The sequence below is a fragment of the Episyrphus balteatus genome, chromosome 3, assembly GCF_945859705.1.
Source record: "Episyrphus balteatus chromosome 3, idEpiBalt1.1, whole genome shotgun sequence".
In the NCBI taxonomy this organism is placed as follows: Eukaryota; Metazoa; Arthropoda; class Insecta; order Diptera; family Syrphidae; genus Episyrphus; species Episyrphus balteatus.
In genome coordinates, this window is record NC_079136.1 from 50,027,401 (window position 1) to 50,054,168 (window position 26,768).

General features: G+C 31.6%; 1 protein-coding gene across 1 annotated transcript in view; it reads right to left on the bottom strand.

Annotated features, from left to right (window-relative positions):
* Window positions 1–4,997: 4,997 nt before the first annotated feature.
* Window positions 4,998–26,768, bottom strand: part of LOC129916718 (uncharacterized) — a 103,755-nt gene continuing 81,984 nt past the window's right edge. The window contains exon 2 of the mRNA XM_055996827.1: window positions 4,998–6,091. Coding sequence (XP_055852802.1) covers window positions 5,187–6,091 — 905 coding nt within the window. The 3' untranslated portion in view covers window positions 4,998–5,186. The remainder of the gene's footprint in view (window positions 6,092–26,768) is intronic.

The window sequence follows — 26,768 nt, forward strand, 5'->3', positions numbered from 1 at the left end:
CTTCTATGTGGTACTGAACTAGTCAGTGAAGATCATCAAAACTCTAATCGCCTAAAGATTAAGAATAGAAGCTACAACCTGATAACATGAAATCAATCTGTCCAACTGCGACGGTCTTGTCACGAGAAACTAGTTATCTTCTTTCATATGTACAATCTAAGTTCGTTTACCTAAAAATAAATCGTCACAGAAGCCAGTTAACTAAAGTTCAAATTTCGGAAAGACAAATCAATTAAGTTGAATTGTCATACATAAAAGCCCTTAAAGTGAATTAACAGTAGTTCTTCAACACATCACACTTAGATTGTAAAATCGCGTTTTTTAACGCTAGTAACTGCGTTTTTCGCAAATAAAACCTTGCAGACTTTGGTATTAGGATGCATGAGAAACCACATGTTCGCTGGTAGGAATTTTGTTTATCTCAACTTCAAACAAATCGCTTCATGGAGGTAGAAGAAATTCTGAGTGTTACTTGAACAAAATTCTGAAAATCTGAATTTCACTTTTCTTTGTTGTGAATTCCAAGCGAAATTTGTTCACTTCCAAAAAATCGCCTTTTTCTGAAAATTTCTTTTTGTACTAAAAATTTTGGTGGCGAACAAGGAAACCCAGTGAAGCAGAAAATGTTGATTCTATTCGGAATAGATTTCTATTCTATTACTATCTATCGGAGTAAATTTCTTCCCCGTTTTTTTCTAAACTCCGACTGTGTTCAGTTGACTTATTACTATTTCCATCACCTTATTTAATAGTTTTGCAATTTTTGCATTCTTTAACTTACCGTTATTTTTTTAAATTTAATAACATTAAGAAAAACCAACAGTTTTATTTTTATTTATTTCTTATTTATTAATCTTAGTTATAATATTATATTCGTTTTTATTTAATCATTACTTATCAAATAAAATTTGATCTACTTAAATGTTGTTTTGTCTTTTTCGGATATATTGATTAAATTAAATTTATTATTTGACTAGCGCATTGAGTTTCCAATAAATTTTTTATTTAACTTAAGAATATGTATTGTACATTAAAAAAAAAACAATAATTTTACAACTTTATTGCGATGTTTTGTTTCTTAATATGTATTAATTAAAATTAAATTAAAATGAAAAACAATAACATTCATTCCATTTTTCTCGTTGAATCATCTGCTTATTTGTGTATATAAGTTTAACTCTACATATTTATTTGCCACTTAAGATATTTATTTTTATAATAAATTATTATGTAGGTACTTTTTTCGCAAAATAAAATTATGACATGCATTATTAATTTTTTTTTTTTTTGTTAAATTGTTATAATGATAAATGGCTTGTTTTGAGCAAACTAAATGGAATGGAATGAATAAAGTATTTAAAGCATTTATTAAATTTGTTTCATATTGTAAAAGTTTTATTTTAAATAAAATTTCGTCGACTTAGGGCCAATTTATTCAAACTCCATTAAACTTAAAGTCTTCATTAAAAACGGGAAGTTATAAAATTTGTATGTGATTTGATAGATTTTTAATAGGGACTTTAAACATAATGGAGAGTGAATAAATTGGGCCTGTAACTTTTCGATTTAAGCTAACATTAAGAAAATCTATATCTATCTATAAAAGTGGAGTTAGCCGCTTTTCACTTTAAGCCGACGATATAATGTTTAAATTATTATGTTTTGTAAGTATTGAATTTTTGTGATACAAAAAAATACTGAATTATTGATTGTGACAACCACTATCAATCTTTTGTTTTAAGTAGATTTTTAAGAAAACTGAGAAGCTAAAATAATAACTAAATGTTTAAAAACAGTTTTGAAAACATTAATAACAATATTTCGGGACCTTTAGAAATATTTTCTAAGAAAAATTTCCAAACCATTAACAATAAATGCCCTCAAGCATCCCCCGAAAATATTTATGCCTTATGTCGAATTCCTTTCAATGCAAAAATCGAATTTTCGGCGATCTCGAAGCGAATTTTTTCTGAAAATCATGTTCCATAGAAAAAAAAATCGCCTCAAACGAAGAAGAATTCGAATTTTTTTTAATCCCTCTTTTTTGAGAGATTTACACGGATTTGCACACACACTTGGAACATTTGACATTTCTCAAACGTCAAGCTGAAAGATTCCTTCGTGCTGTTTGTTTATTTGGGAATACTAACTTCAAATAAGGAATAAATTATAATGGAATATCGTATTTTTATTGCGGAAAATTATGAAATAAATAAAAAAAAAACAATGTGCGATCAAAATATAATTTTTCTTGGCATAGTTCTTGTGAAAAAGTCAAATTACTGTGACTTTTCTTCTCGTGATTATCTTCAGGAAATTTTTTTCTCTGTAAAACCACAGCATACGGCCAAATAATTAACCTTTTACTTCATCTTCATTCAGATCTTAATAATATCTGCAATTTCCTATTGATTTGGATTAAATTAAATTTATATTACCGAAGCAAATAAACAAAATTATTGATCAAAGGAACCTTTGGTTTTATTTTACAGAAATTGTTTTGATTTCAGCTTGACGTTCGTGTAAAAATTGTTGTCAAATGACACACACACAATCGCAAAAAGAATTCGGTTTGTTTTCATGTTCCTTTTTAACACCAAAAATTCCATTTTTTTGAGGCGATTCTAAAAATTGAAAGGAATTCGACATTATCCATTCGTATCGGAAATTTTTTACAATTCCCGAAAAAAAAAACACAGAAATCGTTCGTAATGGAAAATTTCATACAAAGCGACACTACGAACGGATTTTGTGATTGTTTTTTCGTGAATCGTAGCAAATATCCGATACGAGTGGAATTCGTGATAAGGCCGATTATATATATCTCTTTTAAAAGCTTAATAATCGCACAATAACGATTAGAGTAAACGAAATTCTTTTTAACAGAAAATCGCTGATACTGAAACTCATAACGTGCACTGAATATGTATGTATATTAGGGTGGGTCAAAAAAATCGAAATTCTTTTTTTTGAATTGGTACTCCGAAAAATCGATTGCTAGACCCCTCTAGAATATACACAACAAATATGAGCTCTTTATATTAATGGGAAGGTCCTCCGCTTCGCAATTTTCCATTTTTACATCAAGCTTCTACTAAAAAAAAATAATTTTTTTATTAATTCACTTCTTAGCAAATTTCTTTTCATATTCTTGTAGGAAATTGAACGCTCTACAAAAAAGGCCTTATACACTTTTTTCGTTTATCTAACCGTTGAATAGATATTTGAGGTCCAAAAATCTTCTAAACGGTTAAAGCAATCAATTTCATTCCAAGGAATTTTTTGTAGAACGTTTAAGCCCCTACAAGAATATATTTTGCTAATTTGAAAATAATGAAGTTTCAGTGAATTGGAAATTTTTTAAAATATAAAATGTTTTTATATTTTTTTTTTAACTTTGACCTCGAATATCTTTAGAATGGTTAGATTAATGAAAAAAGTTAATAAAACCTTTTTTGTGGAGCAATCAATTTTCAACAAGAATATGTCTTGCTCGTTTGATCATTATAATTTTTCAATTTGTTACAAAATTAAGAACAAAAAACGAATTTTTAAAGATTTTCTCGATTTTTGGACCTCAAATATCTATTCAACGGTTAGATAAACGAAAAAAGTGTATAAGGCCTTTTTTGTAGAGCGTTCAAGAATATGAAAAGAAATTTGCTAAGAAGTGAATTAATAAAAAAATTATTTTTTTTTAGTAGAAGCTTGATGTAAAAATGGAAAATTGCGAAGCGGAGGACCTTCCCATTAATATAAAGAGCTCATATTTGGTGTGTATATTCTAGAGGGGTCTAGCAATCGATTTTTCGGAGTACCAAATCAAAAAAAAAATTTCGATTTTTTTGACCCACCCTAATGTATATATATGTAAAGGTGTGTAATGATAATTCTAGATGATTAACAATTTGACATTTTGGTACAATGCGTTATATTTCTTGGGACAACAATTTTAATTAAAAATATAAATAATGATATTATTTAATTTTTAAGACATGAAATGCATTAAAAAAGTTTTTTACCATTTGAATCTCATTTTTTTTTTAGTTATTGAAGTATTCCGGGAACTGTTTTTGGGACATTTAAATGAAATAATATAGAAATCAAGACTTGCCTTACAAAAAAATATTTTTTTCACTTTACATGACATATACCTAACATGATTGGTAGATTTCTTAAACGAACCAATAGATTATTGGAAAATGTGCAAATGTACTATGTCGAATTCCTTATTATATCGTTTATTTCCTGACTGAAATCCAACTGTGTAGAGTTCTACTGACTCTAAAAAATACTTATAAATTTTAAATTTAAATCTCACATCCAACTAAAATTATTCGCTCATAATACAGGAACAAGCACTTTTCGGGAACGTTTTCGAAGTAATCAAGAGCCAAAATAGATATTTTGTAACGCTCGCAGAAATTATTCTTCCATAGTAGTGAAAAAACATACTTATCTACCTGAAATCCGTTTATTTTAATTAGTTTTCGGTCGTTTAAATTGTAGTTTTTGAGTTACGGCAGCGTTCCCGAAACAACTTTTCCAGTAGGCGTATTAGGTAAAATAAATACAATGAAACTGAACACGTTTTTATACAAAAGGATTTTATGTGGCGGCCAAAAAACAACAAAACTTGAATTTCAATATACTAAATGAAACCAGTGGCTATTGAAAATGCAAACAAAAATGGTGTTAATGTAATGGTGAAATTTTTTACGAATTTTATACGAAAGATATAATTCAGCATTAAGCCCGTAAATGACCACCAAAATCAGATATGATTTTTGGGATTATATAGTTTGACCAACTCAAAACAACTGAAGCTTAACAGTTTAAAAAAAAATAAACACATTATTTTCTTTACACTTTCTTTTCAAATTGAAAAAGTTTTTTTTATTATTTTTGTTATTTAAATAAAAATTATTCATTTCGAAGAAAAATAAATGAAAAAAAATTCATATATTTTAAAAGGTGAAACAAAAACTTTCATCTCATTAACTTATGTATAAGCTTATTATGAAACAGTAAAACCGTTTTTTTTCTTAATTATTATTTATATGCAAAATTAATTGTAATATGTACAAAAAATAAGTTCAATAATAAATTATGAATGATTATTTTCAAATTTGACTGAGAGAAAAAAATTATAATAAAATACAAAGTTAATTTACATTACACTTAAACTACAGCTCAGTCGTAATTTCGTCCTGCGGTCGAAAACCAAGTTTAAAAAACTCATCTTCTAGCCATAAAGAGCTCTGATTGAGATCCGTTATCAGATTGCCCTTTAATGTGTTAAAGCTGCTGCCAAACGGATCTGATGCCCGTGGCTCTTCGAACTCATGAAGACTTATTAGCGAACCGAAGAGCTGCATTTTATGCGGCGAATTCGATTGACTGTTTGTATTTTTAAATGTAGTTTGTTTGTATGGAGAATCTCTCAGCGGGTCATCACTCTGACCATTTGATTGGAAGAAATCTATCAACTGACCCACCTGGGGTTTATATCGATCCAGAGCTTGCTCGGACCATGCATATATTCGATTCCAATCGTGTGGCGGTGCTGGTATGAGTTCGATTGGACGATTCAGAAGAATAAGGATCTTTGCAAGATCCCTTACGATCGGTCGATATGAATTCGCTGCTGCAGCATCACCTGACAGATATAGTTTTCTTATCTGTCGTCGTGTGTCATTGAGCATGCCTAGAAAATATTCAGCATTTGGACGCATGTCATTCAACTGACGTAGGAAATCCGATCTGTCCATTGTATTTTCGTTGATTAATTTCTGTTTGATAGTTTTTCGTCGTCTTTTTCGCTTTACAAGAACTATAGCAACTGCTAGTAATGAAAGACAAACAAAGAAGCCTCCAAATAGACCGGCTAGAGCCGCTAACAGTGGTCCGGATATACCAGTTGTGATGCAAACACGTCCCATAAAATCGGGATGCGATGACCATTGGTCTGAATAGCCTGATGGACAAACTTCGACACATTTGCGTGTGTCGGTTACGAGGAGATTTGGACATTTTATACATCCTTCGATGCTGCAACGCAGACATTTTCTGCTGGCTGATGGTGGACATCCTGCAAATAAATAAACAAAAAAGGAAATGATTAAACTTTAAAGTCATATTTATTATTTTCGTTATTAACAATATTTAAAAACTAAATTGTATACATATGGCTATTGAGTAGAGTACCTATGTACTTAAAAGTTGACTCATTTTATCATAAGAAACCGTGAAAATGTTCATTTTTTTTATATTTGTTTCCAAAAACAAACTAAAAAGCCACAGGCAATACAAATCGGGGACTTTTTTTTTATTGAATCACCCTATTTTACATTTTCGGACTTTTTAAGTTAATCATATCTACGTATTGTTTGCCTTCAGAAATTTCGCTCTACAGATTCGTGATTAGTACCACAAAAATCACTAAATTATCGAAACAAATATGGGTCACGGTGGCGTATACGTAATATTTTAATAGAAAAAGTTGAAATAGTTGATTTAAACTACTATCCGTGAAGAAATAATTTATCTAATTGATATTTTATATTAAACCAACCCAACCAACAAAAATTTAGAGACTGAAAAGAAAGGTCACTGAGGGAAAAGCAACTTAAAACCAACAAAAACTACTTTGATTTAACTATTTTTCTGAATAATTTTGCGTTGAATAAGATAATTTTAAAATCAAACTAGAACAACTTTAGTTTAAAGAGGTTTCTATCATAAAACATTTTTAAATCAAAATAGTTTGAACATTAAAAAAAAAGCACCAATTAAAATTGAAAGAAATGAAAAATTGGCAGCCACTGGGGATCGATCCTAACCTTCTAAACTAAAGTCTGACAAAAATTTAAAAATTTGTTTAACTACGTTATTTCAACTTCAATTTAAAGATGCTAGATGTAAGTTTTTTCAACATTAAATTAACGTAAGGAATTTTACAGGATTGGATCAAATTTATATTAAAATTTAACTCGCATGCGCTTTTTTTTTTAAGTTTATTTTAATGAAATTATTGTTTATAAAATAAAAAAAAAACTCTTCCAAGAACGTTTCTTTTTTTTTTTTTTTTTGAACTGGAAAACTTTTTATTTCATTATTATTTTTTGGAGTTTTCTATTCAAACATATAATTTTTCAACCAATTAAATTATTTTGAAGAAAGTTCATACACAAATGAGTCAGAAAACCGAAAGAAAAATTGCAACTCAAGTGTTGTTTTATTTTGTTAAAAAAAATTGAAGTGTTTCTGTAGTATAGCAAAAGCACATTATTAAATTGTATGCCATTATTCTGGTTGGTACGAAACTTGGAAGAGTTTTCGTGAGTTGATACAAACAAAAAAATGGCGCTGTACTCAAATTTACTTTTATAAAACTTTATTTAACCCACTACATAAATATAACATATTTCCGGTAGAAGGCACTTTGGTTGAATCAATCACAAGATCATATTATTAATTTAGTATCAAAAAAAAAAAACTAGCAAAACCTTTGAATTTTTTGAATAACTTGAAAGTGTGCAATTGTGTTATAACATAAAGTACGTATACGCCATGGTGGCCCCATATGAAAAATTGCGCAGCGAAGATGTATTTTAAATTTTGATCAATACAAAAGTTTTAATAAACGTTTAAAGAAAATAAGCTTGGAAGGTTGCCAGTAATATTTCTTCCACTAATATAAAGCTGGCAATGTAAACAAAAGATTGCGGGATTCTTTAAAAACTAGATTTTGCACAAATCTCGTTCTCAAAATTTTTTTGCAAAAAAAAAACAATATTCAAATCAGATGATGTGATAACAAAAGATTCTAACTGTCGGATCTAACAAATTCTCTTCAGAGCTTTAAAAATTCCATCTATGAATTATTCAACGAATTAACAATTGAATTTTGTATTTTAAATGAATTTTGTATCCCACTCTGACATTATTTCTATGTATATAGTCCAGGTTGTGGTTTAAATATATTACGATGCGCCATGCGGACATGACAAGATGTGACAGTGCCCCATAGCAATAAAAAAAAAACAACAACAATAATAAAAAAAGCTGCGTTAGCCCGAAACAAAAAGTAATTTCATTTAATTGAATTGTTTTCCCCCAGGGGACCAATTGTGATTCATTGAATCTGTAATACTCTGATGCTACAAGCCTACAATGTACATGATGGGAAACTCTTTTTTGTTCAAGTCATGTTTGTACGTTGTTATATACGTCAAAGTCAGCGTATATAGATTTATCTCAAATATGTCGATCTTTTTGGGAAAAAAAAAGATGGAAAAAGGATAAGACAGAAATTGTTTTTATTTTTCCCAGAGCATCATTCAATTTTGTCTCTCTCTCTCTCTGTTGCGTGATGTTTGATTTTGTACAGACGTTATCGGTCATTATGATAATTTCATTTTAAGTCAGAAATCATCTTTTTCAGCCTAAAGGCTAAATCATGAACATGAAACCCGACTGCGATCATCAGGTGAAATCGCAAATAATAAAGAATTCGAATGAGATGGATAAATAAGCAAGATGACAGCTTTTGAGCAGAGGAGAATTTTATTATTTGCTTTGATCATTGAATAAGTTGATTGGGCAAATTATTTGCGAGCCAGTTTTATTATTGCTTATTATTTTGAAAAGCTCTCTAATTGAATTAAATTGCAGTACTTATATATGTAAAATTAGGTATTTAGAAGTGTAAATAAAGCAATTTAAGTAATTAAATGAATAATTTCTTAATCACTGCACGCGACCTAATTCTTTTGTAATTTTACTAAATGATTTTATTACTAAGAACTCTCAAATGACAGAAATCTGAACTTGGCTTATTTTTTTTTGAAAGTTGAATTCATTCAACACATTCAAAAAATTGTCTTGCGCCATTACGCTAAATCTCCTCTAAATAACGTGATTTATCATACGAATATAAATCGCCCCAAAACCAGATTTAGAATAAAGCAGCTCTAAATCTACTTTTGTTCAAGTCATGTTTGTACGTTGTTATATACGTCAAAGTCAGCGTATATAGATTTATCTCAAATATGTCGATCTTTTTGGGAAAAAAAAAGATGGAAAAAGGATAAGACAGAAATTGTTTTTATTTTTCCCAGAGCATCATTCAATTTTGTCTCTCTCTCTCTCTGTTGCGTGATGTTTGATTTTGTACAGACGTTATCGGTCATTATGATAATTTCATTTTAAGTCAGAAATCATCTTTTTCAGCCTAAAGGCTAAATCATGAACATGAAACCCGACTGCGATCATCAGGTGAAATCGCAAATAATAAAGAATTCGAATGAGATGGATAAATAAGCAAGATGACAGCTTTTGAGCAGAGGAGAATTTTATTATTTGCTTTGATCATTGAATAAGTTGATTGGGCAAATTATTTGCGAGCCAGTTTTATTATTGCTTATTATTTTGAAAAGCTCTCTAATTGAATTAAATTGCAGTACTTATATATGTAAAATTAGGTATTTAGAAGTGTAAATAAAGCAATTTAAGTAATTAAATGAATAATTTCTTAATCACTGCACGCGACCTAATTCTTTTGTAATTTTACTAAATGATTTTATTACTAAGAACTCTCAAATGACAGAAATCTGAACTTGGCTTATTTTTTTTTGAAAGTTGAATTCATTCAACACATTCAAAAAATTGTCTTGCGCCATTACGCTAAATCTCCTCTAAATAACGTGATTTATCATACGAATATAAATCGCCCCAAAACCAGATTTAGAATAAAGCAGCTCTAAATCTACTTGGAAATCAAAAATGATGAAATCAAACATACCCAGAAAAAAATTAGTGGTGTGCGTGGTTTTTCGGTTTTTGTGCGTTTTTCGTCGGTAATTTAAAACAAACAAGAATTCGGTAGCTGGCATTAGTCGTCAAATTGTTGGTCGCCAATTTGACAATTTGGCGACCAACGTCAGTTTGGAAGATATTACATTTTTATGTGTACTGTGGTTCTATTGAACAATTTTGTTCAGAAATCTGAACTTGGCTAATTCATTTTTTGAAAATTGAATCCATTCAACGAATCATTTTTACTGTCACTCATCGAATCAGTTCAGATCAAAATGGCAGAAGTCAACACCCAAAATGTAAATTTTGATAACATAATTTTTTTTTAAGGTGTGTTTGATTTTGTTTTGACATCATTTTCTTCCTTTTTTCCACGATGATTTAATATAGGTATGTTATCATCAAAAACTTTATTTCCTGATAGATTTCACGTTAAATTACCCTTGAATCTTGAAGTTTTAAATTTCATGTGACGTGATGCATGCCAAATTGGCCTTGCTCTTTTTTAGTTTTCAATTCTTTTTTTAATCTTATTACAACTTCTCTCAAATGCATGTTCCTACAATTCTATTTATAAAATAAAAATAATGTCATGATGTTTATACAAGATCTTGATTGCAATGTCAACAACATTGACCCATTTACCTACTCCACCTTAGTAATATATAAACTAGGTATAATAATGATGTTCTTTAGCTTGGACGTGGTCTGTTGATCTTTTCTGTCGCCTCATATCACTTACACCCCACAAGATCTAAATAATATATAATTGCTTTGTTTGTTTATATGTAGCATGCTTTATAATGTGTGCCAGCACCAATTTCATCCCGAAATTCGATCCGAAATAAAGCACGACATTTTAAATGTCACATAACCCACTATTTTACCAGTAGATTGAGCACTTGTCTCAACAAATTTGTTTTCGAAACACTACTTCATCTTCGACAACCAACCTCTCTCGTGAAGTCAATTATGCATGCAGTGTATATTGCTATGTCGCCATCGTGTATTGCTAAGTCACCAAGCCATGCAACCAAGACCAACGACGAAAACAATTACCGCTGCGGTTGATTATACACTCTAGCATGCACCAATGGAGTGTAAAAGTGATGAACGACCTGTCAGCGTGACAGTAAACTGTGTCAAATGGTAGAATAAAGTAAAAGCAGTAGCCATTGTTGTTGCTGCATGCATTGCGTGTTTGTATGTCTATGGAAGCAAACAAATGCTTTTGTACTTTCTAATGACAGCACTCTTAAGGCACTTCTCTATTTATAGAGAGGTATCTCTCTCTACAACCTACAAAAAGCTTAAAACCTACTACTGTTTGGAAGACAAACTCTTTCGAAGCCGATGCTTGAATGCGCTTTGTGGTGGTAACCTTCTGAACTGAAGCAACGTTATTTATGCGATGAACAACAATGCAGTAACCGCATTGCAATTAACTGAATGCTTTCTAAAGAATCTTACAAACCATCTTGAGGCTATGTTCGCATCGTGGAGGCTCAATATAACCATGGTCCGAGTTTCTGAGATTCTTGAAATAACCCGCACAGAGACCCGTCTTGCATCGTCGACCATGCCGACCGACCAAGACCATCAAGACGTGGAGGAGAGAGACCCCAGTGATGATGTAAGTCGATTTGACAGTAAAACAAATGACAGCGCGTGCATTTATACTTGCACAGACTCCATTTGTTGTTGTTGTTAAATAAAAAAATAACGTTATGCATACAGAACAACAATGCAGCACATGCACAGCAAACTTAAAGGGACCGTTATGGGGTCAATCGCCTCCTCCAAGCCCGTTGTACTTTGTTATAGGTATACCTACCTACAACATGATGATGATAATGACAGAACTGCAATCCTTAGGTAGGTTAGGTACACACCAGGCACATGCAACTTCAGATGTGACATTAAGTGGTGAGAGTGCGCGCATGCTGCATGGAAGACAGTGTTGTTTTTTTATACTCTTTGGATGCGGTTTTCAAAGTGAACATCGTTTGCTGGAGGAATTTGCCTCTCTCTATACTATATACATTAAAGGAAGGAAGAATTAAGAAAAAAAGGATGAAGCAGATGGAGAAGAAACAACAACAATCTGCAATAAGCAATAAGGGCCGCAGATACCGCAAAGTTAAAGTCAAGTGTCAAGATCTACCTCAATGTTCATGCCATGGCATAGCATAGGCCTGGCTATGTGCGCAGCATTTTTATAAATGAAAACCATGTCTTGAGATTTTCACAATGATGATGGTTGTTGTTTAAGCTATTCGCGGTTACATTTAAGTACATTCAACTTCGATCTGTGGTTAAAGATGAATATTGTGAAAATAAATTGTATACACACAAAACCACTAATGTTTATGTCAGATAAATTAAATGTATATAGTTTTTCTATCATTTGAAAAATGTGATTGAGTTTCAAACACACTAGTGAGAACACTTTTACAAAAAAAAAATTCATAGTGAGATATCTTATGACGGACAAGTTGCAAAACGAATAACATAGAGTCTATGTTATAGACTGTAGAACATGCCGAATCTGACAGTAGAAAATGCCTTATGTGATTTCATAAATCGGAACTGGGCTATTTTATTTGACATGTTTATTCCTATACTGGCTTTTCCACTTCTCTCTCATTGGTCAATCTGCACTGGGGAAAAGGTAAACAAGTAATGCTAATTATAACAAAAAAAAAAGTAAGTTTTCAGTACAAAAAGAGTTTGTTTCCCATTTCCCAGTCCACAACTGACATAAGCTGGGAGTTCTCAATGGCATCTGTCATAATTTGTCAAAACTGTTTTTTGCCCTAGGCGCGTCCCACAAACAGAGTGGGACGAATATTTTGAACTGTCAATTGTATGTACTTTGCGGGGGTTAGGTTAGATTAATATTGGATGTTTATGCATTGTGGATGTTTGGCATAGGTACAATTTTGGGCCAGATGCTTTACATCCTTGGTCCAGGTGGTAAGGCATTCTCATACCAACGACGGCTAAAAAAGCTGTCGACAGCGGTTTTGTATGAAAAAAATGTCTACACCTGAACGTCACCGTTCCGTTTTGAAATTTTTTTGACGTGATATCATCATATTAATCGATGAACGCCGCCATCCAGTAGCAAGTATAGAGAACCAGTAGGAACATTCTCAAAGAAGCCATCCTTATGGATGCAAGCTTACGTGTTAAGAATGAAATTCCAATTGACTTGCAGCACAGGTTTATGTCCAGTAAAAGTACACATGCTCAACAATCGGTACTAGGCGCTAAACAATCATGCTTAACATACGTAACTAACTGGGCTATGGACACAAAAAAGTCCCAACACAAATCACATAATGTCATTCTCGAAGTACCATTCAAATGTCATTGAAAACAAAACACCAACACAGAAAACAAAAAAAAAAAAAAAACAGTGGAAACAACATTTGAGTTTGTCATTCAGATTGTCATTGCATGACACAGGGCTTCCGCAGTTTAGTTTTTGAAAAGTGCATCTGTCAAAATAAGTGACAAAATGCACAATTTATAAAAAGAAAGATGTTTTTATGAAATAATGACATTTTTTATATAAGTCTAAAAACATTTTGTCTAGAATCTTGAGAACAAATGCTCGAGCAATATCAATACAACATAGAGGTAACCCTGATGAAATTATGTGCTGCTCACTGGAATAACTTGCAAATCAATCAGCTTACTTGCATTTAAACCATATCACCTTAGGGAGACGTAAAGTTATTATTTTAAGGAGCAGCCACTTGATAGCATAACACACACGTCAATCAATTTGAACACCAACAACTGTCTAGGTATTTGTTTCTCAGTTGAAACTCGGTCAGTTTTATTGTGCTGTCCAGCCGCGTGTGCGCACTACAGCGCACCATGTGACATTTCAAGGAAACGTTCTGAGAATAGGAATTTATTATATTTGCCACTGCACTTTCCATTTATATGTCCAACAATTTACAGATGTTGTTTGTTTTTTATGTTGAGTTATTTATTATAATTAATTTTCAAATGGCTTCAACCGATCTTAAGACTTGTGGTCAATAATAAATATATTGGTCAACCTGTTTCTTTCTTTTTTATTTCTGCTATTAAAAGAGTATATATGGCATAAAATATCCAGAAGAGATCGTAAATTGAAATTGAAACTCGAGAAGATCGATTGGTATTCGATGTCGGCATCGGCTTCGGGTAATGAGGAAATCTTATTTCCGCACTTTTCATTATGATCGCCGGCTTTTGTGGATGAATGTGCAGTGAGTGTGTAATTAAAACGATGATGGTATTACGAGAGTGACGTTCCGGTGATTGGTATTGAGACTGAATCCGGATGGACATTCTAAAAGAGGTTAATTTAATTGGGAGATTTTCTTATGAAGTATGTACTGTTCATATATGGGGTCTTACGGAAAGATGAATATTAAATTTCATGTCTGGGCCTGATGTTGTAATAAGAGATCAGTTACCTACATCTGTCATATTAGTTGTTTTGTTGTTTATTATGTTGACATACAGAGGGACAACGGAAGATCATATTATATCAATGTTATAACAATGTTAGAGAGGCGAACTGTGAGAGGTTTTATTGGAAATTCCGTGTAAATATTTTCATAGTTTATTCAATTTTAATTTTGAAGAAATGACACCAACCTGCATGTGAACTTTAAAAGCTCTTCAAAAAGAGGGTATAACTAATTTCTGTTGTCAAATTATAATTTTAAATACATTTTGGAGATTGGAGGCGTCAAGTAATGATCTCATCGCATACGAATAGATATTAATATTCAAACTTCGGCAGGAGTTTTGACCGCCATTACGGTCTTAACCTCTTTTTAGAAACAATTGCTAGCCACAAATAAATAACAAAAGGCTTTAAGGCTGTTCCACAGTCCCACACCAACTACGAGAGACTTCAAAAAGGTCGCCACTGACAGCGTTTTTGTATAAACAAAATTCAACACCTGAACGTCGACGTTCCGGTTAGAAATTGTTTTCTTGCCAAAAACTAAGTTCTGAAAAAGAAAAACCAGATCCGAGCTCAAAGTCAATGTGGCATTAAATTGCTTTGTCACTAAACATTGAAATGATAATATACGACTCCACCTACCATTTTTCGAAATTAACATTATTATATCGCTTTCAATCCCAGAGACCCCCCAAAGGCATTGTTTGTAACCAGCCTCATTTATATTTTCTTCCCACAACTTAACCAATTTGTCTAACCGCGGCGTTGACACGGCCGCCAACCAACATGCATGGCGCCAAATTAATTCAATTTACACAAGTCACAACAAAGCGCGATGAATCCCCCTTTTCAGTTCGTTCTTAAAAAAAAAAGTCTTTGCGTTGTTCTTGAGAATTATTTATCTCCCGACTCCGGCCTCTAATAAAATAATTCCCTTCTCTCGATTGTCTGATCCACTTTATGTGGATCGTGAATAAGTAAAAAAAAAAAACAAAAACAGCACCAAAACCATTTCATTTTTTTGCGGGCAAATATTATTTTTTATTAAACTAACAACACAACAAAAACAATTGCACTTTTACACACTCAGCGCCAGCAATAAGAGAAAGAAGATTAAGCCTATCACGGAGTAGGTAATCCAAAACAAAGACCAAACTGATGTTGACAGAACTATGTAGCCCGTATTTGCAGCTTCACTGCAACGTGAGTCTGAGTACCTTTGGTTAAAGTGCGCAAAAACACATACACTTACTCAGAGAGAGAACCAAAGATCTTATGGAATAGTCATTGATGGAAGAAGGAAATAACAAGGAAAAGCATTCACCTGGGAACCGAAATTACCAAGTTAAAGATACCCTACCTGTCTGCACCACAACCGCACACAATAGAATTATTATTACTCCCTCCCAGTCAAAAGTTTTGCCTCCTCCTCGAGGTACTCCCATAATACCTTACCTATACACAACATAAGGTTGAGGATCGTTGGTTTGATCGATGGAAATCGCGATGCATATTATTGGTCTTGCACCAGTGCAAAAGATCTAGGCAACAGCATTCAACATCTACTATCCAACTTACTACTACTATACAACAATTGCATCTCGGGATCTCGATTGAGCATTTCACCCGGAGGGGGTGAAAAAAGTTTACTGATCCTTCCACTCTTTTTGTTGCACAGCTCCGCACTTCTCAATCTCAAAGCCCCAGACAAGATCGTTTCATAATAGAGTCACATACTATCGATTACATAATATTCCTAGCTCAAAGATATACAACATTTGTTGGCAAGGTAAATAACACGTACAACTTTGTCGCACGTATTTGCTCTAAGACCGAAAGAATTCTTAGGAAAAAAAAGTTAAAAAAAAGCTTGAAACGTATGTACGTGACTTTGTTTTTTATTTTGAACCCATAAAACTTCCTTAAACATTGAACCTCTATATCGAAAGTAAAGTTGAATGCGTGCTGGTACCGTTTCTGTACCATACCGTTTGCACATTGCACTGGCGCAATCTAATAAATTCCGAACTTCTGTCTTACAAACAAAGTCGACGAAATAAAATGCAATTTTGCAACTTTTCGACAAGATCGTAAATTTTGTCCGTTCGGTCGTGTGTGTTCAAGAGATTTCTACGACACGATAATAAACAAATAAGTTACCTAAATTTCTGAACTACCTAACTCTTGTGTTTTTTTTTTTTTTTGAGGGAACATTTCTTAAGTTCTTGTAGCTGATTTGTCACGATCATGTTGATTAGTTCATGATTTTTTTTTTTCTTTCAATTCTGTCTGGTCGAACTGAGTGTTTATTTTATTGAAATACCTAACTTTTGTTGTCCGTTCAGCTTGAATAACTTCTGCACACTTATTGTTGTTATTGGAATGGGCAACACAACTTTTTTTTTTAATGTATTCTATAACAATCCTATAGTGTTGTTTATTGTTATTTCATGTTAAGGTAGCTGATGATGATGTTATAGAAGTGTCCCCTTGTCATTGTGGTCAATTAAGTTTCAATTATATACAACTCTTCAGTTAAAATTGAGCTCGATAAGTGTCAAGGTGAAGTGTCATCGTACAGTGGGTGGGTATCTGATTTAAATTTGTTTATTATATTTTTAACAGCTGATGGACAAATTTGTTCTTCAAAATGAGAAAAATTTTATTAAATTATTGTGAATATTTATTTAATGTCTTTATCACAGTTTGAGTAAAAGTTATATGTCAGATAAGCAAATTAACCTTTTAAAGAAAGTAGTAGAGAGAACAGTTTTAATATTTTAAGAATATATTAGACAAGTCTTTTAGCTTCGTCATTTAGCTCCTAATGCATACAAATATCACACAGGCAATTAACACCTTTTATCTGTGAGAAACGCAAACAAAAAATATGAATATGAGAATTTTAGGTTAACAGCATATTACTTTAGTCATTAACGGGTTTGGGTTTTTGATGTTTGTTTATTTAACTTTTTCTACTCGTGTAACTGTTTCCTCAATTCAAAAGGTTTATAAAGAGTTAACTTTAGAAGTTTGATGATTTTTCTTTTTGTGTTTAATTTAAATATAACTTGTTAATTAAATTGATAAAATATAATTAGACTAATTAATTCAACAATTAAAACGTTTTTATTACACAGATATTTCTAAAGTTATAAATCTTTTTTATGGTTATATTCAAAAATTGCGACCGAGTGTAAGATATGTAGATAATTTAAACGTAATAACAACCAGATGAATAACAAAATGAGAAGAAAAGAGGATAGAATCTTTATGATTTCGTGTAGGAGAATGTCTAAAACTAGCAAATTAATGAGCTTTTCTAAAACAAAATAAATAGATTTCCAATAATTTCTTCCCAAATCGTCCTCCAGAATTTTAAAGTAAAGCGTTTTTCAAAATTGTGGACCAAAAAGCAAACATATCACAAACTGAGATTTGTACACACAATCAACTTCATTTTAAAAGTCAATCCAAATTTTGCTAAGATTTCAACATTTTTACTTGCGATATAGGGCAAGTTTAGGATTTAAAAAAAAATCGAACTCGAGATAACAATTTTACATGTCATTAGGATGATGGAGAATGCCAAAAAAGTGGGTCCGGCAATTATGTCTGTCTGTCTGTCCGTCTGTATGCACCTCGAGCTAGAGCCTAAACTACTAGAGCAATTCTCTACAAACTTGGTACTTAACAGTCTTGGGCGATTCTCTAGAAGGGAAATTGACATTTTTTTTTAGGACCAAAACTAACGGTATCTGTCATATAACGGAAATAGAAAAGCTAATTTTTTTCGAAAATGGCTCTAACGATTTTGTTTAAAATTTTTGTGTATAGTATTACATATAAGAGCCAACTTTCGAAATAAAAAAAATATTTTTTGTACCGGTATTAACGGTACCTGCCATAGAACAGTTTTTTTGGTTTATAAATATCTCGTACAAAACTAACCAGATTTAAACCAACATTTTTACACAAAAGGGTTTAGTTAAATTTTATATTTAAATTTTAGAAAATTTTCAAAAATTACATTTTTGGATTTTTAAAAAATATTTCAAGATTTTTTTTTGAAAAATCATTTTTTTTTAAAACTGGTGAAAAATTTTGAAATTACTTTTTCATGTGTAAATTAATAATTTCTTCAAAATGGCATACGAACTTTTTTTTTGAAAAATGTAAGAAAATTTTTATATATAAAAAATTATTTTTTTAAAAAAAGGCTCTAACGATTTTCAAAATTTTTTTTCTAAAAATACATTTTAATACAAGAAATAAAATGGCATACTTGGTTTTTCGTAAAACGGTGTTTAATTAATTATAAAAACAGATTTTATCTTTTATTTACTTTTTAGTTTCTTGATAATATCAAATTTTTAATTTTCCCTAATTTTCTCGAAAAGCTTTAACATTAGAGTTACTTTAAGCATAAGAGCAAGTACGTGCGACCCCAGTCGTGCATTTTATTTTCAGATGTTTCCCTATTGGCTGAGTAACTTTAGTTATTATTTCACTTGAAATCTCTTGTATCAATCGATCTAAAATTAATATTTAAGGCTGATTTTCGCACGGTTCAGACACGACATGTTTCTTCTTATGTTGCAGAGTAAAAGGTTTGAACTGAAAAGGTCACTGTGGCGTATGTGTATCGTTTACGTTCGTCTAGAGACGAAATCGAAATTTTATTTTTATGACCAAAATTAACGGTACGACATTTAATTTTCTCAAAAATTGGTCCATCGATGTTATGTGAACTGATTCACTAAACTAAACTAAAAAATAATTAAAAAAAAAAATAATTTTTGGGTTTAAAAAACAAATTTACAATATTTTTTTTTTTTTTTTGAAAACTCAATTTTTAATTTCTTTTTTTTTTAGAGCCAATTAAGAAATCAGGGCTTAATGGAATACCAAATTTTATTTTTGAAAAATATATAACCCTGAGGATAATCACAGCCCTATTAACGGGCCACTGAAAGCTTATAAGATTTTCGAGCCTAGTAAATAGTGCAACATGTAGATTCCGCAATGATTTTTTTGACCCAAAATCAATACTTGCTCTATGAAGCAAGTAAAAAAAAAAATGTTCTATTTATGATACTTGAACATAAACAAACTCTAAAAATTGTGAAAAAATCATGGATAAAATAAATAATAATTCTGGTATAGAAATGTTAAGATTACCATTTTTAGTATATTTTAACTGAATATGCACTAAGAACTGGCATTAAGCACCACGGACAGTGCAAAAAATAGAAGCTTATATATACTTAAAATATTCCTCCGGTTTTAACAGATTTGTTGTTATTGTAAGTGTTTAGACATACGAAACAGCTTTTTGTTAAGTTTCTTATTCAAAAACGTACACATAATAAAATATTTACTACCATAAGAGAATTGATAGACGCATTTATTGTGGATACTTTTGGCAACCGATATCTCATTCATTTTAATTGTTGGTATTCTCGTCAAGCTTACCTAAAAAGAAAAGAAACAGATAATTGGTAAATATTTTTTTATTTTCTAACTGAAATTAAAATATTAACAAAACACATTATTTATGAAACAGTAAAAATAAAGATTAGCCTAGTTTATATGCTAACAGTTCTTTTAAATGGTTTTAACATTCAAACTAGGTATATTGGTATATATGCCTTTTATTTTGTCATCATTTCACCATCATTGAAGTTTTTTTTTATTTAAAAAAATAGTTTGCATTCAAAAAAAAAATTCATCTTTTTTAAAAAAGAACAAAAATTGAAATTTGTTATTTAAAAATCAAAAAATATGTTTTTTTTGAAAATTTCGCCCTAATTTTTTTGGACCGATTTCTTAATTGCATACCAAAACTATTGAGAAAAGAAAAAGTCTGACGCGCCTTGTTATTTAATAGAATAGAGGTCCCATTCAATTCAAATATGCGCACAGAAACATGGAATTGCAATGACAACTTTTCTCCTTTTGTCCATGCAATATTTATATACAATAAAGTAACATTTTTAACGAATTTCATCACTGCATTTACAAAAGATATTTTCAACAAGTAGGTAAGTAAATAATGTAATTGCTATTTGCATTCTACAACTATTCTCATTTCTAGTGCAACACGTGCAAGCAAGCACTCAGCAGTATACTCAATTCTTGGAACTTAATTTGTCATTCCATTCCATCAATATAAAATAATTATTTTATCTCACGAAACAATCAATTCCTGCATCAAACTGCTGCATGTCAAACACAAACAAAACGAGTATATGCATACTAAATTATAAAATAATTAAACTGTCATCACCATGACATTGAATTACGTAAGCTTGAATGCATCAGTCTGAGTCTCCTGTTCAATTCCTGTACAATTGCATTAGCGTTTCGCAGAGTCTACTATCTAGTCATGACCTTCTAGCAATTCTAAAAATCAAACTAAACAACTAAAAAGCCAAACCTAAAGCCGTCCTCAATTGCATTACAATGCATCATACAATACTTGACCTTGATCAAATTATATCCCCTCAGAGCTGTCAGAGCTAATTTAGACTGGCTACTATGCTATAGCGAATGATGAACAACGCCATCTTTCTTACCCAAGGAGAAAATCAAATAGAACAAGAATCATATAAGATTGCACCAGTACATTTAAAAGAATCAATATAATACCCGTATAATTTGTTCGAGTTGTCTAAGTGCACGACTAAGCAAGGCGGTCACCTACTTTTACAATAAAAAATATCGTGCAAAACAGCTCAGGCGATAAGTGACCTCCGATCACTTCATCATCGATCACTGATCACAACCTACTACGTTCGTTGTTGCGTTCAGCGGCAGCAGCAGCGGCATTCGGCGTCCAAATAGCCACCCACGTATATTGTTCGATTAAATTGCAAATTACAATTAACCCGAGATCAATTGTAATTATTATTTTCTGGCAGAGTTATACGTATATATGGCGATATTATGAGGGTGTCAGGGAAGATCATAAACAACTCACTGCTGCGCGGCAGCTCATAAACATTAATGAACATTAACCGTGTCAATTGTTTATTAAATTTTGCTGGAATAATAATAATTATTGTATCAGTAATTGAACAATATTAAATAATTTTTTTTATTATTATTAAACTGAATGGAGGTGAATGTGATGATTGGCATGACATAGATTGGAATTTATACTGTTTTCGATTTAATGATATCATTTGCAAAATATGAGAAAATTTATTTGTTTATTTGCAAATTTTGATTTAAATCTTTAGGAATGTACGAGATGAAGCTGGGTTAGTAGGTGAAGAAGTAAATTAATGTTTGACTAATCTGACAATGTCATAGGAATAATTATTTTTCTACACTTGACTCGTCTGAGGTGGCGCAACCAAGTGGAAGAGGACCTCAATAAACTTAACGTGCGAAACTGGAAGTAGCGAGCTAGCTAAGGATAGAGCTGGCTGGCGAAGCCTTTTGGTTGAGGCCTAAATCTACAGCGGATTGTAGCCGCCTTACGACGCTGGTCACCCTAAGGCTACGGCCACGTCCTGAGCGGCTGAGCGTCTAAGCGGCTGAGCGTCAATCCTGAGCGACGAGGTGGCCACGTCCTGAGCGGCGATCCTGAGCGACAATTTCAAAACCCTACAAGTGCAAAATATTCGATGAGTATTCGGCTCGCACGCGGGAGTCCCAGGTTCGATTCCTAGAAGTGCCTATTTTTTTTTTTATTTTATAATTCTAAATCAAATAAAGTTGGTATGCCATATCGAAGTAAATATAGATCAACACCTAAAACCCAGATTTAAAAAGAATTCAATGACCTGTTTTGGAAAATTTGATTTTTCAAAAAAAAAAAAAAAAAATTCAACATTTTTTCAAAAATCCAAAAATGCATTTCTTTGAAATTTTATTTTTGATTTATACTAAGACTACATAATAAATACTTTTTTATAAACAAATTTTAATAAAATTTAATAAGTCGTTTGAGAGAAATTCAGAGTTTAAAAAAACGGTTCTATGACAGGTACCGTTAATAATGACTTTCGAAAAAATCTTTTTTTGTTAAAAGATAGGCCTTGTCCAAAAACCCACACTTAATTTTTTTTGTTTTAATCGTTAAAAGAGTATTTGAGAAAATTATACTTTTTTAGAATAGGTGCATCACAGGTATGGTTAGATAATGTTCTAAAAAAAATAATTCCATAGAATCATCTGCACAATCTCCAAAAACTGCTACATACCGAGTTTGAAGAGAATTGATCCATCCGTTTAGGCTATAGTTCCTTAAACAGACAACGCTTCGAGTCCCAGGTTCGATTCCTGTCTTGGCCTTTTTATTTTTTTTTTTTATTTTAACGAAAAAAATTAATATTTTTTTTAATATTTTTCTTCAAAAGAAACCATATTTTTCACCATTTACTAAAATGTTACTGGTAATTTAGTGTATAATGTAGTTCGTCGCTCAGGATTAAAAAAAAAAAAAAATAGAACAGAGCTGAGCGGCTGAGCAAGGATTGAAGCTCAGCCGCTCAGGATTGCCGATCAAGGTGTATGTGGCCACCCCCATACATTTTCATACGTTCTAATTTAGTTTTGACGCTCAGGATTGACGCTCAGCCGCTCAGGACGTGGCCGTACCCTAAGGGCTCAGTTATAGCTATCAGTAAAATCCATCAGTAAAAATTTTGTTTTGCTATTTTGAATACTTATAATAATACTATCTTATATTTTGTGGAAAATTTTGATGAAATAAATTGAAAACATATTTCCACTAATTTTTCAAGAAGAATCAATGCATTTTGTGTTAAATTTTATACAAAAATTCATTTTATAAATTTTACTGATGAAATTTCATTTTACTGAACAGCTGACTGCCAAATGCCAAAAAAAATCCATTTCGTTTTACTGATGACGTTCCATTTTTTTTACTGTTCCGGGTCATCATTAAAAAAATTATTGATGAAATCAACAGAAAAAAATAGCTTGAGGCACGAATGTCAAATAAACATTTAATTTAATGACGTAAATTTACTGATTGCTATAAACGCTCATCAGTAAAAGATTTCAGATTCCTGATGTTTCAATTTTTACTGATGGATTTTACTGATAGCTATAACTGAGGCCTAAGTTAGTAAGTACACTTGACTTAAACAAAATGACACACAAGTATTTTTATAGATTGCCCAGTTATGGAGTCAGTTTTATAACAGAAGCGGTGGATCGTGGTGGATCACAGTAGTTATAGGATCAAAGTGTCGCTTACTAAGGTCAATTATGTTTTCAAAGCCGTCACTCTTGAAACAGCCAATTATACTAACTACTTTACAACAGTAAAATAGAATCATCTTTATAAGAGAACAAAATGAAGACAAGTTGTATAAAAGAAAGCACAGAATGGAGAATCTGGCAGAAAATAGAAGAGATCAACGACTATTGAAAGTCAAAGTTGGAGTTTTTTACCTCGTGCTGAAAATATTCCCACAAGCAATCAAGGAGCTTTATCAGCATTTAGCCTTCGAAAGTGGAAATTAATGAAGTGACAGCTTAGTGAACTTAAAGAGACCTTTATCTATACGCAAAAACGTATAAAAAGTGATGCGCAAGAATCTTGCATCAATCTCAGACTATCTGTCATTCTACTTTATTTTGTTTCCAAATATTTTTTTGATCAATGATCATATATTTTTTGTGTGTTTAAATTTAAATGTGAATTTTTTACATTTGTGCCTGGATTTAAATAGAAAATCACTTTTACAACTTTCACAAGAGCGAACATTTCATACTTGTTTAGGAGTTGTTTAGAATTTTAGGAAATGATTAAAAAAAAAAGTTACGCATACGCCACCATAACCCGAAAATCACTCGATTTGTCATTTGAATTAAAATCCATGACTGGGTCGCACGAACTTGGTCTTAGAGTTTAAGTGACTTTTTAATACTTTTTATAAAAAAAGTTGTAAGTATGCCATTTTATAGTAGTTCAAAATTTCAAAAATTTGTTTAAATTCGTTAAAGTATTCCAATTGCAATGATATCTAAGAACTAAATGAGTAGAGTTTATTAAAATGTTCAGAATGAAATTGTGTTTTTTTTTTAAAGAGAAATAAAACATTAGATTCAATAATTTAAATTTTATTTCGAAATAATGGAAGCATAGGTATTGCACATGATAGCGTGTTTAAAACCTGAAAATTCAATAATCCCAATCCAACTCAAGATGTTTTTTTTAAATATGTATTCTTCAAAGGCTTATAATTATACTGATCTGCTACAAAAATAGAGCTTGAACCAAACCATACCTACTTTTCTAAACGATTTTGCTGCAGGTGATTTCGAATCTGAAGTCGAAATTGTACTGGTACCTCACTTTTTTTAGCATACTTGAATATTAACAGGTCAAAAACGCGGGTTTTGCATACTTTTCGCGTCGAATTACATCACCGATATTTTTAGGATTTTTGTTTTTGTATAAAGCGGCGGCAGCGGTAATTTAACTATAATTTATTTCAAAGTTGATTAATATCCTATTTTTATTATGTTTTTTGTTATTCATGCCAAAGATGAAAAATATATGTACCTCAAAGTAAATAGCGATAGTTTTTACACAGAGGAGAAAGATCACCTAAAAATAAGCGGATGCCATTTTAAATTAAGCAGATTTCTGCATAGTTTTTTTTTGCTAAGATGACTTCCGTCTTAAATTAAGGTGACAAATCATCTTAATTTCTTGAATGCGCAAATTTAAAAGAAATCCACCTTAATTTAAGCGGGAGATCATCTTATTTTTGTTTAGGAACATTTTAATAAAAAAAAGAACTGGCAGCCACTGGGGATCGAACTTATACAATTGTTGGGTCACTAGGCGAGTGCTTTACCATCGTGCTATCTCAATATTTAAGTTTTAAAACAAGAAAGGATATTTTCTGTTAAATTAGTTAAAACAAAAAAGGTATAATGGTTTAGCTAAAAAAAAGTTGTATGGATCTTTTAGTCAATTACATAGACTCCGAAATCCATGATTTGCCCTCTTTAAATTTTTCCTAACATAACTTAATGTCATCGTTTTTCAATCTATATTTTCTAATTTTATTATGGATTCGTAAATATAAGTGTCTGAAGATTTGTTCAGTTGTAAGGTTCTTAACAAAGTCAGACTATTTGTGAAAACAATAATTTGTTACACTTTTCGAAATTAGTTCAATCAACTCTCCAATATAATAGCTCTCTAGAAACTTGTTAACTCTTTTATGAAATGTAAACTCAAGTCAGACTTTCGAGAATAGAAAAGAAAACATTATTTTTCCTTTTAAACAAAAAATTAATTAAGAATCTCATGAACCCCCACTCACTTATACTTACAAAAGCCTCCGCAAAAGTAAACATCCTCCACAATATGGTGCGGTGGCGGGCGCTGTGACGCGACGCAGATCTCTTTTGTTTGCTTACCGCGCTAACGTTTAGACTAAGAGCCGCCTCATATACGGTGCGATCAACTAACGACGACCGACGACGACAACAACGACGAAGGCGCATGTGCAACCAAATAAATAATAAGACTGTGCGGCTTAAGGAGATTTCTTTGTTCCATTATAAACCTACTCCCCCTAGTTGACTGTCAGAAAACCACACACAACAAAATAATGAATGTTACTCTTACTGGCCTGGCCGTGTCGTCGTTGTGGACTCTATAATAACGATGACGACCGACGCGACGCCACGTATTAGATTTCCCTCCCAGGAGGTATGCTAAACTAGAAACAAACCCTCTCTTCCGGGTCACACTTCACGTCTTACTCTTTGACATTTGTCAGACTGTATATACTTAATAAATTCAATACCACGACTTGAAACAACAACAACAACAATACAGTTTGCAAAGCAAAGTAGCCAAAAAAGATATTTATCTTTTGTTAGACTTTTATACGTATTTAAACAAACCTAAGCTAGATATGTGTTCATATACCCAATGAAAAAAGCCTTAAAAGTAAAAAGCACAGTAACTAGTATCCAACATTGCGGAACATCATAGCTTTATTCAAATTAAATTGCCATAAACAAATATAAATAATAATATTAAACGTTGTTGTATGATTAAAAATAGTCTGAGCTGTAAGAGAGTCTTATAAGACGTTGGCGTTATTGCATCGTCTCATCGCCATGTTAGGCAACTCTAGAGCTCACATCACACTTGTCCACCTTACAAACAAGAAAATTGTACAAAAGGTCTTCTTAGTCACATCATCGTGACTTGCATTTTAATAACAAAATTTTCATAAAATGATGTTTGTTGTTTGTTGTTTTTTTTTTTTTTTTTTTGGGAGTGAAAATACAAATGTGACCGAAAGAAAGAACACACGACCATATTTTGTGTAATAAGTGAAGCAATTTTGCTTTTTTGTTGCAACTTGCTCAGTGGGGTCTAAATATATTTTTTGATAGGTTAAGTAAAATTAGTTAAAATGCTTTGCAGTTTTATTAATTTATGGTTAGTTAGGTGATA